General features: G+C 48.0%; 2 protein-coding genes across 2 annotated transcripts in view; one reads left to right on the forward strand and one right to left on the reverse strand.

The window, feature by feature from the left end:
- Positions 1-14,545, reverse strand: part of LOC135216633 (mediator of RNA polymerase II transcription subunit 4-like) — a 70,226-nt gene extending 55,681 nt beyond the window's left edge. Inside the window, exon 1 of the mRNA XM_064252016.1 lies at positions 14,534-14,545. Within this exon, the coding sequence (XP_064108086.1) occupies positions 14,534-14,545 (12 nt within the window). The remainder of the gene's footprint in view (positions 1-14,533) is intronic.
- Positions 14,546-14,774: 229 nt separating this feature from the next.
- LOC135216161 (metalloendopeptidase OMA1, mitochondrial-like) overlaps positions 14,775-15,625 on the forward strand; it is a 58,001-nt gene continuing 57,150 nt past the window's right edge. The window contains exon 1 of the mRNA XM_064251277.1: positions 14,775-14,979. Within this exon, the coding sequence (XP_064107347.1) occupies positions 14,790-14,979 (190 nt within the window). The 5' untranslated portion in view covers positions 14,775-14,789. The remainder of the gene's footprint in view (positions 14,980-15,625) is intronic.

Consider the following 15,625-nt stretch of genomic DNA (forward strand, 5'->3'; position numbering starts at 1 on the left):
TGTGTGTGTAAAAGTGAACTGTAAGTACACATATTCATTTTTCATATACACTTTGTTTATTTATGATTATGGATCAAGGATTGATGTAATCTCCGCGCCTCCTATTACCCGACGACTGTGCCGGGGTTGAGGTTCGTAAATGTGGAAAATTGAGTGTTTTCCTGAGATCGATCCCCAAGTCGTTTGTGCTTGGTGCCGAGGGCGGGAGCGCCGAGCCGTGTATTTTTGGGTGAAAGTGTGAAAGTGAAAATTGTAAGTGCAGTACTCTTTTTCATTTTTCATTTATATTTTTGCCCTGTGCGCTCGGTGCCAAGGGCGCGAATGCTCTCGGCACGAGCCCTTATTTTGTGTGAAAGTGAAATCGCAAGTGCAGTATTCTTTTTCATTTTCATATATTATTTTGATTGCATCAATATTCATTATGGATCAAGGTTTCCGCTCTTACCCGGGAATTGATCCTTACCCTTTTATTTTGTGTGAAAGTGAAATCGCAAGTGCAGTATTCTTTTCATTTTCATATGTTATTTTGATTGCATCATATTCATTATTTGGATCAAGGTTTCCGCTCATAACCGGGAATTGATCCTTCCCCCTTGCGCTCGGTGCCAAGGACGCGAATGCTCTCGGCCCGAGCCCTTTTTGTGTGAAAGTGAATTCGTAAATGCAGGATTCTTTTTCATTTTCATATATTATTATTTTTTATTGCATCAATATTCATTGGATCAAGATTCCCCTCATAACCGGGGAAATTGATTCCTTTATTGCCCTTGCGCTCGGTGCCGAGGGCGTGAATGCTCTAGGCCGAGCCTTTTATTTTCGTGTTGGAAGTTGAAAGTGAAATGGTTAAATGCAGTATTCTTTTTTAATTTTCATGTATTATTTCTTTATGGTCAAGGTTTCCGCTCATACCCGGGAATTGATCCTTATGCCCTTGCGCTCGGTGCCGAGGGCGTGAATGCTCTCGGCCCGAGCCTTTTATTTTCGTGTGAAGTGAAGTGAAATGGTAAATGCAGTATTCTTTTTCATTTCATGTATTATTTTCTTTATGGATCAAGGTTTCCGCTCATACCCGGGATTTGATCCTTATGCACTTGCGCTCGGTGCTGAGGGCGTGAAGGCTCTCGGTCCGAGCCGTGTTTTGGTCAGTGGTGCAGTGGGTGTTATGTGGGAGCGGGAAGAGTGAAGGCCTGCCAAGAAGTTGTCGGAAAGCTCTCCCGCGACTCCCTTGGTAACCGATTCTTTGTCTTCTTTCCTGCCCTTCTTCTTCGCCTGACCCGTCGAGCGTAGAGGAGGGCGCTCGTTACCCGACGTCCATTTGTTTGGGGTCTTCCGTTCGTTCGGGGTGGAGCTCGCCCCCCCCGCATGAGGGGGAACTCCTCCTAGTACTTACCCGACTTTTGCTTCCACAGGTGCTTCTGCCGTGAGGGATGACCTTGGTCAGGTGTGGGCGTTTTTGGGACTGCAGGGCGTGCCGAGTGTCCAGGGGCTGCTTCACTTTTTGGCGGGGTCTGGTGCGGTCCCTTGGAGCGGTGACCACGACGACAACCAACTTGTCGACTCCAGGGTACGCCGCCCCTTCTCACCTGGTTTACTCGCCGCATGTGGTGTCTGTCTCACCTACAGCCGCTGTGCAGGGGCCGATCGCCGTACCGAGGGGGGGCGTGCCGCCGCCGCCTGGGTTTGCCGTGCTGCCGCGACCAGACTTCCGCTTCCCCAAGAGCTCGTCCCTGGACCTGCCGCCGGTACCCAGGATGTCGTTGGCTGACGCTAAGCCTCCTGGTTTACCTGACTTGCCTGCCATACCTGCCGCTACTGCTGTTTCTGCTGCTGGTCCTGCCGCTCCTGCTGTTCCCGCTGTTCCCGCTCCTGCCCACGTCGTTCCAGTCCACGGTGTTGCTGCCCAGACGCAGGTCCTTCCGGACAGGTGCAGCCGGGCCGTGTTGCTTCAGCAATTGCCCCGGCTCCGTCCTGGATGGAGGATCTGACGACTGTCTTGCGAAAGATGACGAAGAAGAAGAAGAAGAGGAGGAAGGTGTCGTCGTCGTCTTCATCATCTTCTTTGTCGTCCGCTGCCGCCTCTTCCCCTTCGACTTCTAAGGCTCCCAAGCCGAAGAAGAAGAAGGCTGCCTCCTCCCCCACTAAGAAGGGGGGTCCTTCTGCTGGTCCTCCTGCTCCTTCGGGAACAGGGCCCGTCTCTCCTTCCGCAAGGAAGAAGAAGACGGGGACCAGAGGGGTACCGGCTAACACTGGTACTTCCTCGCCTGGTGTTAGCAGCGCTGCCGCTAAGCCAGGTTCCGGCTCGGCCTCTCGTTCGCGAGAGGTTCCGAGTGTACGGTCTCCCGCACAGCCAAAGTTCTGACGCCAGAGTTCGCTCGGCACCAGGACCGCAGCACGGAGCAGAAGGCTGGTGAGAGCCGCTCAGGTGACTCTCGCTAGACCAGCGATCGCTCTCGTAGCGACCAGCTGGTTCCCAGGGTTGCCGTGACGGTCCTAGACCTACCACGGTCGGAGGCTGGTAAGAGGTCCCCTCGATCGCAGCCGAGGCTGGTTCCAACGGTTCGACGCGCCGTGAGAACTGTTCTCGGTCCAGCCACTCGCCTCAGAGGAGCGGCACAACCAGGCCTGCAGCTCGATCGCCACCGTTGGCGATCGCCTGCAGTCCCCCAGGCACACCGGTTCTGCTGGTGAGCGAGGGGGGCGCGTCAGGTCTTCCTCTCCTGTTCCTCCAACTTCCTCAGGTTACACCAGGAAGGGCGAGATAACAATGAGTGATCGTGAGGGGCGCGCCCCCCCACGATCCCGCCACGACATCGTACGTGCCAGGCACGGTCCTCGGATCGACCAGGTGTATGCGCAAGTGGCAGGAGGAGACTGGGAGCGGTCTGCCGCTGTTCCTCCCTCTGAAGAAGGAGGGTCTCGGGAATCGCTCTTGCTGGAAGGGCTTGATGATCCTATTCCTCAAGATGCGAGCACTCCTGAGATCCAGAGGAATTTTGCTGAGGTCATTGTGCTGATTCGTCAGCACAACGACCTCGGGGAATGATCGCCAGCCGCTGGTCCAGACCAGTAGCCGGTCCAGACCAGCAGCTGGTCCAGACCAACAACTCGACCATCACCGTGGTTGATGATCATCACAGTCCTCCCAGCCTTCCGGTTCTGCTGGTAGGCAGGGGAGGAGCTCTCATAACAGCTCCCCTGACACATTCCTTGGTCCAGCTTTCTCCACAAGAAGCCGCTGGTCCAGACCTGCAGCTCGATCGCCACCGTTGGTTGGTGATCGCCTGCAGTCCTCCCAGCCTACTAGCATGCTAGTAGGAAGGGTAGGAGCATCAGGGTAGGGGGGGCTGGCAAGGACGGATGACGCTTCCCAGACTCTTGGAGGGACCATCACCGCTGTTCACGTGACGGTCCGTCTGGACCACGCATTCAAGGTGATGGCTGCTCGTACTTGCCTCTCCAACTGCTAGTTCTGCTGGGAAGGCGAGCAAGTATCCAATTCCTCCCCCATTCCCTCTCTCCTTACGGCTACGAGGGAAAGGGGAGGGATCCTGCAGAGTGTTCTCTGTAGGATTCCACGTTGGAGACTGCATTCCTGGGGGGGACCTTCGGGTCCTACCGGACGTAAGTCCCCGTCGTTGAGGAAGGATCCTGCCCCATCCTCGATTCCTACGGGAATCGGGAGGACCACCAACCGATGATCGGCTGACGAATTCGGTGGGGGTTTCGCCGAGCGCTTAGAATTCTTTGGAATTTCTAGCACTCTCAAAGTATCGGTATTTTTACGATCTGCAGACACTTGGGCGAAACCACGGTCCAGAGTGGGCTAGATGAGAATCCTGGATAATTGTTACTAAGATTATTGGGAAACTCGCCGAATGCTCGAATTCCTGGAATTTCTAGCGCTCGGAAGAAGCACTGCTGCTGAAGGAAGAATATCTCACAGTAGGCGGCCAACCCTAGGATAGAGAAGAACGGACGGGAACATCCAGTTTGGCTTGAACTATCGTCTTCGATATTCTGTTATCACCATTGAAGCTTTCCTTCGGGTAAGACTTCTCCTTCACTCTCTTGATTAGAGAATGAAGGGTGTCGGCTTCCTATCCTTATTCTCATTCCTCGAATGGAAAAGAATTTAGGATGGAGGTCTTTGTACAGAAACCTACAAATATACTACGTATATTACCCTCGCAACATGATTCTGTTAAGCAGTTGAATTGTCCGGGATGTAGCCGCATACCGTAGTTAACTCTACGGATTGTGACCGAGACGACTAATCCTAATTGAACTACAACTCGGGGCTGCCTGCAACCTCCCAGGAGTTACCAGTTTCAATTTTAGATACTTATGGTATTGTCACGACAACACCAACTTAGCTTTTGTATTTACCGAAAACCGTTTTGTTTAAATATAATTGCTCGAGCGTATTTTTTCTGCTCGATGGTTCTAGCCGAACGCATTCCTTCGTGGAATGGATTACCTGGCAACTCAGGATGACGAGCCAGCGAGAGCTACTGTGTATTGAACTGCCCGATAGGCAGCTCAGTACCAGCTGGCTCTCCGAGATGCACGGTCGGTTATGTCTCTCTCTCCCCTGCATTGATTGACTACCGAACCGTATCTCTGCCCAACAATTACGGACTTAGGTCTCTGATTAACGGGGATTCTCGCATACATGAATAACCATCTACTGCTGTGACGCTCGATTTCATCGCCTTCGACATTGCAAGTATTTTCAACAGAGATATCTCTTGGACTCTTTCATCTTTCTGTTTACCGCACGGTAACAGAAGTCTGTACTAGTCTCCCGCTGCATCGCACTGCGATAATGCGGAATGATTTCTGCAGACATCTGAGTTTGTCTTCAAAATATCTCGTATTCGTAGGTGTGCAATTGTTCATTGTTCACCCCGAATTAACAGATGTATCGCAAGACATCGCCTACTCCCTGACCTGCCAGCTCTACTTCCAAATGTTCAGCCCATGAGAAGCAGTTCTTCAGGCAGTACTTCCCTGCGTTTTCATTACTGAAAACGCCCTGCTTTCATTGCAACTACGACTCCTCACCGGACAGCAATGAAATAGCGGTTAGCGTTCTCAGTCATTTGTAAGCACAGGTTCAGAATCTTGAGAATCCTTCTCTCGATTCGGCTGTGAAGACGTAGGTTGCATTCAATGTCCACCTTCGTCTTCACATAGTGTTGTTTCTCCTTAGCTGAGATTCAACTACTATGAGAATGTCTTGCCTTCAGGGACCTCAGTCTCTAGAAGGCAATTGACTTTCGCCTGTTGGACACATGCCTTAAGAGAATCATCACCTCGCCGTCCGGCATCGGTGACAAACAAATTATCTATTTGTTTGGTCTCTCGGCATAACCCTTTAAAGGGCGAAGGTCACGTGACTTACTCGGATGCTTGGACAACTTGCCTCACTACTGAACACAGTCAGTCGGCAGCTGTCAGAGCGCCCGAGTCAGTTACGAACTACGCTGTGGACTTAGTTCGGTTTTTCCAGATCAATCATTACTTCGTCCTAATGGCTTGTCACAGTACCCATAACATCGACACCCACCATGGAGTGTCAGTGTCCTATCCACTACCGAGAAGAACAACTTCGCTGCATTGGGATACGAGAATGCAAGACACTTCGCTGCAGACGGATAGACCAGTATGGGTACTGGACATCACCGAAGTCGAGAAGAGGGATAGGTCATGCGACTATTCCTTTCTTTTCCCCTGAGGGAACTCCATGACTTTAACTGCGAAGTCAAGCATCCAGGGGATGGGGATCCGTGACGCTCGAGTTCGTACCGAATTTCGTAGCGAAGACTCAGAACCCTTTGGTCCCTGACGATTGGTTCGAGTTCTTCACAATCCCCTCCCTAATGGACTTCACCGCCTTCGATGCGAAGGAGATGCTGCTTTGTCCTGTGAGGGTGTGACGGTGCTATCTGAAGAAACTCGACACCTCAGGCTGAGTGTTGACGCCTCTTCGTTAGCACCAGGATGACCTAGAAGAAGTACATTCCCTCGCATTCCGCAAGAACTTCTCCGTGGCGCAGGTACTGAAGGCAGGGGTCTGGTCCAACCAGACCACATGCACCTCCTTCTACCTTCGGGATATTGCCCACAGGTCCTTGGATCTTTTTCCTTGGGACCTGTGGTGGCTGCTCAACACGTTGTGTAGCGAACCCAGACCCTCGCAGGCTGAACAGCATCGAGTCCTGGTGTGACTGTAAGAATGGATGAGTGAATGAGTGTGTGACTGGCTCCTCTTCCCATCTTTTTCTCCCCCTCTACCTGTTGGTAGAGGGATATGGTCGTCACCCTGCTGGATTAGGACGAGATGCAGGTGAGCTACTCGACAGAGCCCCATCCTATCCCTTTCACTAGGGATGGGAGCGAATATCCACCACTTCCCCCAACAGGGGGGGGGGGGGGGGGGGGGGGGGGGGGGGGGGGAAGTGGAAGCCAACAAGAGACAAACCCATAACTTTATTTTGCATCTTGCAAACAGGAACATGTTCTTGCTTGCTGGTACGAAGAGATACGCTTGCCTCTCTCTTAGTACTTGGTCCAGAGGTCTGACCATTGATCCTGCGGTGCACACCCCGATCAATCGGACAGAAGGGCTTGGATCCCTCCCTCGAAAGGGAGGATAAAGTAGGAAAGGGGGGGGAGGAAGGGGGGGGAAAGAGGGGGAAGGGGGGAGAGGGAGGGGGGGAAAAAAAGGAGGAAAGAGGGGGAAGGGAAAGGAGGAGAAGGGAGGGGGGGGGGGGGGGGGGAAGGAGGGGAGGAGGGGGGGAAAGAAATGGGGTAGCCCCAAGCCTTGGAAGCCTCCCTGGTCGTTAAGAGCGGGGAGGGATCCAAGCCCCTCCCTCGCTCTTACGACCAGGGAGGCTTCCAAGGTTGGGCGAACACCAGTCTGTTCACAAAGACTCAAATTCCTCCCACCAAGAAATGAGTCTTCCTATTGTTAAAGGACCGATGGTTTGTATTACGTATCGGAACAAATGACAATTTGTCGAAAATTGCATTTTTCTTAACTATACAATCCTGAGGTCCTTTACATATAGTCCCACCTCATGCCACCCCTCACTCTGCAGTTTTTGCTTGGGCCTAAAGCAAAAGTGATTCTTCACCTCCCAGCCGCACTGCGCGCGCACTGTCGGTCAAGCAGTTAACTACCGAACTCCCTTGTTCGAAGCTTACAACCGTTCCAGCTGCCGCTAGTTACCTTCCTATTGTTAAAGGACCTCAGGTTTGTATAGTTAGGAAAAATGCAATTTTCGACAAATTGTCATTTTGTAAATGTGAATTAATGAGGTTCTGTTAAAAATAAGATTTTTTAAAAATAATATCTTAAGTTTTTTATACAAATACTTCAGTTGACATAACAGAAAGTGCCCACTTCTGCCCCTGAGTTTCTTGTAGTTAACCTCGACAACATATGGGTAATGTAATTACTGCTGCTGCTGCCTGGGGGGCATATTTGTTTGAATTTTTTGCAATGTTCTAAGGAGCTATCAACCCAGGGATTAGGCAATTTAATACATGGGTTTATATTAAAAATATGATTTTCATACAATCAACTTACCTGTCAGATATATACATAGCTAAGACTCCGTCGTCCCCGACAGAAATTCAAATTTCGCGCCACTCGCTACAGGTAGGTCAGGTGATCTACCGGCCTGCCCTGGGTGGCAGGACTAGGAACCATCCCCGTTTTCTACATATTTTCTCTGTCGCCGGTGGTAATCAACATTGTTTGTTATTACCTGCCTGACTTAAGATTCATTTTTCAACATTTGATCAACGTTTTTTTTTCGGCTTTTTGGTGACGTATTTGGATCGTGTTTTTGGCATTCGCTACTGTGGACTGTTTTTGGAATAACTCTTTTGGATTTTTCTCAGTATGTCTGATTCTAATGTGAGTGTGAGAATGTGTGTGAATGTAGGCTGCAGGGTGAGGATACCGAAAGCTTCGGTTGATCCTCACACTGTATGCCGTAAATGTAGGGGGGTTCAGTGTTCTGCTATTAACACTTGTAAGGAATGCGAGGGTTTGAATGCAGAAGAATGGAAGACTTTGACTTCTTATTTGAAGAAGTTAGAGAGGGATAGAGTTAGACGACTGAAAGGTGTGAATTCAAGGCCTATTGAGCCTTTCACGGATAATTCTAACCCTACTACTGTAGATTGTTCTCCCTATAAATCTCATTCTCAGAGTGTCTTTTTCGGATTCGGCATCGGAAATCGCCAATCTGAAAGCGACTATTCGAGACATGAAGTCCAAGATGGCGGACTCGAAAGGTAAGGCTAGTGATAGTGAACATTTTAGTGAAGTGAGTCCCATCAGTGTTGTGGAGGGGGCGTTTGATCGTCCCTGCGGCGCTCCCAGGCCTAGACCTCTTCCAAGCTCACATGCCCAGAGGAGAAGGAAAGTCGAAAGCCTTAAGGAGGTCGTGGGGAATCCCCAACGGTCAGACGTCCCTTCAGCTAGCTCTGCTTCATGGCAGCCAGCTCAAGGGCGCTATAGAAAAAAAGCGGTTCCTTCGCGGAGTTGTTTCTTCCGTCCTCTACCCTTTTCTCCCTCACCTAAACCAGAGGGATGGAAGGAGTCGGACTTATCGAGACCGATGAAGCGTCATATGAAGCAAGACATTGATTCCAGCCCAGAGCGCTTCTCGGATGACGCCCCGTCTGCTATTAAGAAGGCGAAGGTGGCGTCAGCGTCTCCTGACGCTTATGAGGAAGTACCCCATCATCTGCTTCTTTCCCCCGAGTGATGACGAGAGGCGTCATGCACTAGATGTAGGAGAAGCGTCAAGAAAGATAATTATGGCGGTTCAGGAACACTTCATCTCTTGTGGGAGTGTTAGCGCCCGTCGGAAGGACGTGACGCTTCCAATTAAGAAGTCTCGTCCTCATCGCTCCTGCTCGGAGAACAACGGGGGCTGACGAGAGGGTTGTAAGACAAGAGAATCGAAAGACGTCTTTGAGAAGTGAAGCGTCATTTCAAGCGGATCTTAGACGTGACGCTCCGTCCAAGATTGTGACGCCGAGTAGGAAGCCCTTAGAGAGCGAAGCGTCTTCCAGACGCGAAGCGTCATCAAGACGTCAACAAGAGACGTCATATATGACGCTCGGAGAGCGGGAAGCGTCATACAAGACGTCTTCTAAAGCGCGAGAGAAGCCGCAGGTTGTGACGCCTTCCAAGTCGATCAAAACGAAAAAGGAAAGACTTTCATTCCCTTAGCCCCTCTCCGATCAGGAGTTTGTCTCCTCCAGAAGAGGAAAGTTCTGAAAGGAGAACAGAAACTCAGGATTATCACGAGTTGGAGCAAAACTCGGATGATGACGATCATGGAAGAGAGGGCTTGTCGAACTATAAGGTGTTGACTACCCTGCTTTGGAGGAATACGGAGACGAGTTGACTCCGGCTGCTCCTCCTTCTCCGCGCTCGCTCTTTTCGAGTGCGAAGGCGAAGAAGCCTTCGTCTTTTCTGAAGATGAAGCCCACCATCTCGATGAAGCGGGCTTTAAACGCCTTAGATTCCTGGATGAAGTCGAAGAAAGACTTAGTCAGGACAGTATTTTGCATGCCTCCAGCAGGTTAGCTGGGAAAAGAGGCATATGGTACAAGACGGGGAGGATATGGGTATCGTCTCTCCCTTCATACAACAGAGGCAGACTTTTCGACGTTAGTTGACGTTTCAAGGCGTCCTAGTCTTAATTCTGCTCGGATTACATGGAGTATTTCAGAACTGGATCATCTCCTCAAGGGACTTTTCCATGTATTGGAAGTCTTCAACTTCTTAGATTGGTCCCTTGGGGTGATGTCCAAGAAAGCTCACGATTCACAGGGAATCGAACCTGAAGCCCTGTTATGCATTTTGTCTTGCATCGACAAAGCGGTACAGGATGGATCTGTTGAAGTCGCTTCATTATTTGGAACAGGTCTTTTAAAGAAAAGGACGGTGTATGGGCCTTCTTAACAAAGGCAGTATTCGCATGCACAGAGAGGCAGCTCTACTGTATGCACCTCTATCTGACTATTTGTTTCCCTTCTCAGTTAGTGAAGGACGTGGCTCACTCTTTAACTGAGAAGGCGACGCAGGATCTTCTGACGCAGTCAGCTAGGAAGAAGAACAAAACCTGCTTTTAGTTCTGCCAAGAAAGAACCTAGCACTTCTATGCAGCCCTTTCGAGGTGGTCCGATCTCCAGACCTCCCGCAAGAAGGAAGGCTCCAGAGAAGAGAGGTAGGTCCGCCTTTCGTCCCTTTAAAAAGGGAAAATGAAACATTTCTCCTCCAAACACCAGTAGGTGCCAGGCTCCTGGGATTCGTGGAGGCCTGGACACTGATAGACGCAGACGCGTCTTCACTAAATATCATAAGGAAGGGATATCGTATCCCTTTCCTGAATACTCTCCGCCCTAACGTCAATACCAAGGGAACTATCAGCCAAGTACAAGGACCCTGTGCTGAGGGATACTCTTCGACGATGGTGGAACAAATGTGGGACAAGAGGCTGCAATTAGAACTATACTGGATCAAAACTCCCCGGGGTTTTACAATCGCCTTTTTCTAGTGGCGAAAGCCTCGGGAGGCTGGAGACCAGTACTAGACGTCAGCTCTCTTGAACAAATTTGTTCAGAAGGAGAAGTTCTCCATGGAGACTTCTGCTTCAGTCCTAGCGTCATTACGACAAGGAGATTGGATGGTGTCTCTAGATCTCCAGGACGCCTACGTTTCACGTCCCGATCCACCCTTCATCGAAGAAGTACCTCCGTTTCATGACGGGGGAAGGATCTTTCAGTTCAGAGCCTTGTGTTTCGGCCTGTCCACAGCTCCTCAGGTCTTCACAAGCCTGATGAGGAATGTGGCGAGATTTCTTCATCTCAAAGGAGTGAATGTCTCTATGTACCTAGACGACTGGCTCATCAGGGCCAGATCGGAGAGACAGTGTTTGGAGGACCTAAAGTTAACTCTCGATTTGACCAAGGCGTTGGGATTGCTGGTGAACCTCGAGAAGTCTCAGCTGACCCCCCCCCAGACAAGACCTAGTCTATCTGGGGATTCGGATGGATTCTCGGGGTTTTCGAGTTTTTCCTTCGCAAGAGAGAACCGCAAAAGGGTTGAGGATAATCTCTCTCTTCTTAGAGAAACTCAAACGTCAGCGAGGGAATGGTTGAGCCTTCTGGGGACGCTTTCCTCGCTGGAACAGTTCTTCCCACGGTAGGGAAGACTTCATATCCGTCCACTTCAATTCTTCCTCAAGAAGTCTTGGAGCTGGAAAACCGGACAACTGTCGGACGTTTTTCCCATTCCAGTGGAGATAAAGGCACACCTACAGTGGTGGTTGCTACCTCTGGAAGAGAACAAAGGGATCTCTCTAAGAACTCAGAACCCAGACCTAGTGTTGTTCTCCGACGCGTCGGAGACGGGTTGGGGAGCGACATTAGGCTCAGAGGAAGTGTCAGGCACCTGGGAACCAGCACAGGTGTCCTGGCACATAAACTGCAAAGAGCTCTTCGCCGTACACCTGGCATTGAAGAGCCTAGAACCTCTGGTGAGAGACAAGGTAGTGCAAGTAAACGTGGACAACACCACCGCACTTGCCTACATTCGGAAACAGGGAGGGACACAACTCCTCGTTCCTTTACGAACTCACGAGAGATCTATTAGTTTTGGACGTCTCACAGGAACATCTCCCTGCTGACAAGGTTCGTACAGGGAGCAAGGAATGTGAGGGCGGACAGGCTCAGCAGGAGGAACCAGGTCCTTCATACAGAATGGACTCTGCACGAGGAAGTATGTCTCGATCTCTGGTCTCTGTGGGGAACTCCTCATGTGGATCTCTTCGCAACATACATTTCAAAAAGGCTACCAGTGTTTTGCTCGGTCGTGGAAGACCCAAGAGCGATTATGGTAGACGCCTTCCTGCTAAACTGGTCTCGAGTGGACGTTTACGCTTTTCCCCCATTCAAAATCCTGGGGTTAGTAGTGAAAAAGTTTGTGGCGTCAAAAGAGACGAGGATGACATTAATAGCCCCCTTTTGGCCGGCCCAGGAATGGTTCACGGAGGTGGTAGAGTGGATCGTAGACTTTCCAAGATCCCTACCAGGAAGGACGGATCTTCTCAAACAACCACACTTCAGGAGGTACCATCAAAACCTCCCCGCTCTCGCTCTGACTGCCTTTCGACTATCGAAAGACTTGTCAGAGCGAGAGGCTTTTCTCGCGAAGTGGCAAGCGCGGATCGCGAGAGCTCGCAGAACCTCCACTACGAAAGTATACCAGTCGAAGTGGGAGGTCTTTAGAAGGTGGTGTAGAGCCAACCAAGAAGTTGTCCTCCTCCTCTACCTCTATAGCGGAAATTGCTGATTTCTTGATCTTATTTCCTGAGAATAAAAGTCTCATCTAGCCGTATCCACAATAAAGGGATACAGAAGTATGCTCTCGGCTGTATTCAGGAACAGAGGTTTAGATCTGGCAAATAACAAAGATCTCCACGATCTCGTAAGATCTTTTGAGACTTCCAAAGTCTAAGGAACCAGTACCTCCGAACTGGAACTTGGACGTAGTCCTCAAAATAATCTGTCTTCGGGATAGATTCGAGCCTCCGCATCTGGCATCATTTAGAGACATAACGAGAAAATGCCTATTTCTTTTATCGTTAGCGACGGCAAAAAGAATTAGTGAGTTACAAGCTCTGCAGGATAAAGTAGGATTCAAGGGAGACTCGGCTATTTGCTCGTTTAAGACCCTGTTTTTAGCGAAAAAACGAGAACCCCACGAATCCTGGCCTAGGACATTCGAAGTCAAAGGAATGTCTAGTCTCGTAGGCAGAGAAGCAGAGAGGTCTCTATGCCCTGTTAGAGCTCTGAAGTTCTATCTTCAGAGGAAGCGTCAGTTGGGAGGCTCTAGACAAGGTCTTTGGTGCGCGGTAAAAGACCCCACAAGACTGATGTCCAAGAATGCTCTAGCGTTCTTTGTAAGAAACGTCATTACGGACGCTCAGAAGGTCTGTCCTTACGAACAATTACAACTACTGAGGGTAAAAGCTCATGAAGTAAGAGCGGTTGCGACGTCTCTCTCGTTTTATAAGAATATGTCGCTAAAAACATTTTAGATACGACATATTGGAGATGCAACTCAGTATTTGCATCTCATTACTTGAAAGACGTGCGTGTGACGTATGAGAAGTGCTTTTCTCTAGGGTCCTATCGTATCGGCAGATACGATTCTGGGTACGGGAGCCGACACCAATCCTTAAAATGTATATACTGTTCTTCTGTTTGGATATGGTCGAGAATCTCTTCGAACAATGGAGGATTCAGGCTCGCACGGGCGGCCGTCTATGTTGTTCATAAGAGAATTCTCGTCATATCCAATTAGTTGAGTATAATTTTTTTTTGAAAAATTATGTATGTGTGCGTAGTGGTTTTTGAGTTACGGTTGTTGTGACGAGTTCGGGGATAACTCGTAACAATCCTTAGTTCTAACACATGGTTAGGATCAGGTGGTCGGGATTGGTTGTGTGCTCCTTCATAAGGTGTATTGTCATATAAGTGGATCAGCACCCATTGACAAAGTCCTTTTAGGCTCTGCTGAGTAAGTGGGTAAGACCCCATCGGCAGACCCACAAGAACTCTTGGCCATAGATCATATATCTCGCTAAAGTTTCTTGAGGTGATGCAGACTACTGGGCAAACACCCACCAAGTCTACCACCTATCAGGTAGGAACCAAGGTTTTATTTATACCTACAACATATGTTGTTTACCTGTCTATTCCATATAGTAGCTGTCTCTTACCCTCCACCGAAGGGTGCCAATCAGCTATGTATATATCTGACAGGTAAGTTGATTGTATGAAAATGATATTGTTATGTTACAATAAAGTTTCATACATACTTACCTGGCAGATATATACATAGCTAAGACTCCGTCGTCCCCGACAGAAATTCAAATTTCGCGCCACTCGCTACAGGTAGGTCAGGTGATCTACCGACCTGCCCTGGGTGGCAGGACTAGGAACCATCCCCGTTTTCTATCATATTTTCTCTCTTCCACCTGTCTCCTGCGGGGAGGCTGGGTGGGCCTTTAATTGTATATATCTGCCAGGTAAGTATGTATGAAACTTTATTGTAACATAACAATATCATTTTTAAAGTCACAAATCAATTGGTGGAAAGTTCGGATACAAGTTGTAGAAAATTTACTCTTGTAACTGTGCCTTTACTGAGATATTGCATTTACTAAAGGTAAATCATGTTCCTGTCCATGGATGTTAAAATAATATTAATAATGAAGAAAATGAAGTGTCAACATAGATTTATATTATGTATTTCTGATTTTGACTCTTATGTACCATTTTTATTGGTATTTACGTAACAGTTGGTAATTCCAAAGCAAATGTAAGTCATCAGTTTGTTATGAGTACCTATCTTCTGATTCCTAATATCAGTTATTAAATGACAAGATGGCCTCCTTAGTGGCCTGTTTTATCAATGGGAGTTATTACTACTTACCTCATAATCCATGCAGACAAGTCTTTCTGTTTTGATAATTCTTAAATAAAATCATAACAGCATTTTTCTTATACAATTAAGTATATCATCATAGTGATCTAAAATATTCATAAATGTTTTATCTCAACATTTTTCCAGTTCTTATTTCATTTTTATATACTACAGTCCGTGATTCTCTGTTTGTATTCTTATGACCTCTTGATCAGCTTCATGAAGACCCTGATTTACATCTGAAATTCATCATCCTTGAGTCTTGATGGCAGTTTCTTTTAATATTTTCAGGCCTCGATATATCAATCCCATCTTGTTAGCAGTTTTGAGGCCTTTGAGTAAGGTTGCTGCAATTTTAGTTGGCCGAGGTTTTAGAAAATGGTGGCAGTCATTACCTGCAAAGAAAAGGGAATTATTCATCCAACATCTCCTACGCAACAAGTATAAATATTTAGGTGAGCAAGAGGACTTTCATAAGGTGCTAGAACTTTATAAATCCATTTCCATAAATATAAACCTATTACGTACAGTACAAGAAGCATAAACTACTGCTTTACTTGAAGTATTACTTCCTCACCCTATTACTGCTACGCTGTATTTCTTGCAACAGAAGAGTAAAAATGGTAGAGTTAAAGAGGCTTTACATTTAGTGGGGTAAGCCCACTTGCTTTTTATGAAAGCAATGAAGTAACGACTCTGAAAGTGGTGTGGCCATGAGATGAAAAATAAAATAAAATAATTTGTAAAGCAGTAGATTGTATCAGTGAAAAATAAGTGTATATTTGTGGTGTTTCTTGTCTGGCTCACCCAGCCTCAGAATCAATGAAGAACTGTGGCTAGTGAGGTTTACATGAAATTATATACCGTATATGAAATATCCAATTAATTACTCTAATATACAAACCTATCACTTGATTTTCTGACCCCTGAACACTGCAGTTTTGTTTATCTTAAAGACAAGATCATTAGTAGTGTTTAATGTGAATGATCAATACAACTATTGCAAGAAGTAAGGCTCTGGCTGGACCCTGTCATTATATCATCCAAATCTGAAGTTGTTCAAGGCTACCACTATAGAACAAAAGCCTTTTGATTTTACAA

Source organism: Macrobrachium nipponense, chromosome 6 (genome assembly GCF_015104395.2).
Source record: "Macrobrachium nipponense isolate FS-2020 chromosome 6, ASM1510439v2, whole genome shotgun sequence".
Taxonomy (NCBI): domain Eukaryota; kingdom Metazoa; phylum Arthropoda; class Malacostraca; order Decapoda; family Palaemonidae; genus Macrobrachium; species Macrobrachium nipponense.